Source organism: Capsicum annuum, unplaced genomic scaffold, assembly GCF_002878395.1.
Source record: "Capsicum annuum cultivar UCD-10X-F1 unplaced genomic scaffold, UCD10Xv1.1 ctg79449, whole genome shotgun sequence".
Lineage (NCBI taxonomy): Eukaryota > Viridiplantae > Streptophyta > Magnoliopsida > Solanales > Solanaceae > Capsicum > Capsicum annuum.
In genome coordinates this window covers 1-2,380 of record NW_025890032.1, presented here as the reverse complement: position 1 = coordinate 2,380, position 2,380 = coordinate 1, and the positions used below count along the sequence as shown (strand labels likewise).

The 2,380-nt window shown below is 34.7% G+C and overlaps 1 protein-coding gene across 1 annotated transcript; it reads right to left on the bottom strand.

The window, feature by feature from the left end:
• Positions 1-694: 694 nt before the first annotated feature.
• On the bottom strand, positions 695-2,326 carry LOC107855158 (the record flags this gene model as incomplete). The annotated part of the gene is given in 2 exon segments (XM_047405512.1): positions 695-791; positions 965-2,326. Coding segments are annotated over 2 exon segments (307 nt in total), but the record flags the coding sequence as incomplete, so codon positions are not given.
• Between the last annotated feature and the right edge of the window lie 54 nt (positions 2,327-2,380).

The window sequence follows — 2,380 nt, the reverse complement described above, 5'->3', positions numbered from 1 at the left end:
ACAAGAGATAGCTCCAGGGTTCAGGGCTGAAATCAGAGATAAATCTGGTCCTGATATGAGGTGAAGGAACCACCTTTTTCAGCTAACTGAAAAGCTATTGAACCTTTACTAGCACAGTTACGTATCATTATGTACTTCATGTCGCCACTCATGAAGTTATTATAAAAATAAAAAAAGAGGCTTGATAGCTGGAAACTGAAGAAGAGTCAATCACAGGAGTTATCCACAAGTATGTTGGAAAGCTGTTTACGGAAAACACACTAGAGAGTTTTCTACTTTCTTAACTAGCATTTGGATATAATCATGAGAATTGGAGATTGTTACATGTCTCAGTTATTTCACCAAAGAGCAACCAGATCTGTTATCCTTCCCAAAAGAAATAGTTTTTGGCTTTAAATATTTCTGAAACATTAGTTATGTATCGGAAGGACAGTGTGCTGCACTAAGGTCCCACTATGTGCAGGGTGCCCCAAGAAAGGCCGGACCACAAGTATATATCTATATGAGTAAAACATAGGAAGATCCTCTGACGGGATTCAAGCTCATCAGAACATCCAATGGACTTTAGTAAATTTGATAAAATGTATTTCAGAACATGATAGAGAAAACTGCAGAGGAAAAAGAAAAGGTATCATCCAAAAAGACAATTCATTTTGGAAAATGCATATCAGAGTGATTGCAAAACAGTGTCCACCTTTACAAGCAAATTTGGGCAACTTGAAATTGTTATTCATCAGGAGTTGCATGAACTTTCCTCCCATCAGTGATGAAATTTCTCTCTGAAACATCCTCTGAAATGCAAATAATTTGTTTATGTTCAGCACTGCATTGACAAAATCTTAACTGAAGAAAAAACTAACTAAATAAGAAAAAACATGGTAAGAAAGAACCATCTAGAAATGAAAAATGTAACGTCCTCCTATGTGATGCTGCTAAAATTATTAAAATCATAAAAAACACTTACAGATATACAATCATCCATCTTAACATTCCCACTCATTTCCTCAGTGGATTTAGGTGCCTCAATTTTTTCTTTCTCAATATCTATGGCCAAACTATATGAGTCATAAGCATCAACATTATCATTCTTCAAGTTGGCATGATTTCTGCCATTTGATTCGGTATCGATAGGAATTGGAGTCTTCAACAGATTTAGATTTGATGGATTCACCATATGTAAATGTGATTCACACAGAGGGCCTATGGTTCCTTTGTCAGGTAATTCAACAACACTCGAGGAATCTTGGGTTTGCTGAAATAGAAATAGTAAGTATAACTTCAAAGCCCAAAATAAAAGAATTTAAAGAGATAATTAAATGATTAAAGAAAGCACATATGATGATGAACTAGCACACAAATAGGTATTCACTGTTCGTAAAAAAGAGTTGGGGAAAAATACTAAACAGATAATTTTGGTGGTTAGGAAAGTGCACATAAAAAGATAGGAGAAGCATGAAAGATATTACCTATTTCCTAAAGGAAGATAATAGTAGCAGATGAAATATGGTAGCAAAGTCCTACGACAACAAAAATTACAAGATGCAGTATGCTTTGTTTTTCTTCGTTCCATAATATAACATGGTACTTCGTGTTGTTTGGACAAGGGATAACATGATAACTTATTTTAAAAGGTTTTAACTCTATGTTTGGCACACCAAAAAGTGCAGCATACACCAGCCTAGCTGGAAGTTGATACAGCTAGAGTCGTTAAAAGAAAATGTCATACTCTAGATATGGGTAACAAGATCATCATATCAACTCCCAAAAGCATAAATGAGGCACACTTTCAATTGTATGCAAAACCTATATGTGATATTAAGAACTCAACCATCACCAGGAGACCTTTAATTGTGGTTATAAATCAACTCATTAGTAATATTACTAACCTCATTTCAAACACCGATATGAAACAAAATGGGCATTCTACATTCAACTAGAAAATATGGGGAATTACTAAGTATGACTGTTTTTGCAAAGAAACAGACAGCTATGATAGGTAAGTCTGCTGCTACCCTTGTTCATCTCTTAGAATGAAAAACCCAAGCATCAAGAACGCTCTCTCATAAGCCCAAGATACAAAACAAATAAAATCTTTCACACCACTTCAAAGGTTTTGCCAATCAAATTTTTGGTTCAGTGGGCCCTACTTTCAGCCATAACAAAAGCATCAAAATGCAGGACTGGAATTTTAGCTTAACCACCAATTCGCATTAAATGATGACAGAGTATAAAACAAAGAATATCTAGAAACAATTACCATGAATTCTAACTTTTTCAAAACTCAATTGGTGCAAGAAACCATCCAAGCCTACATAAAATTACTAAAAGCTGAATAATATCTAATAGTATCCAAAGAGATTTTGATGGTAACTGGCCTCAA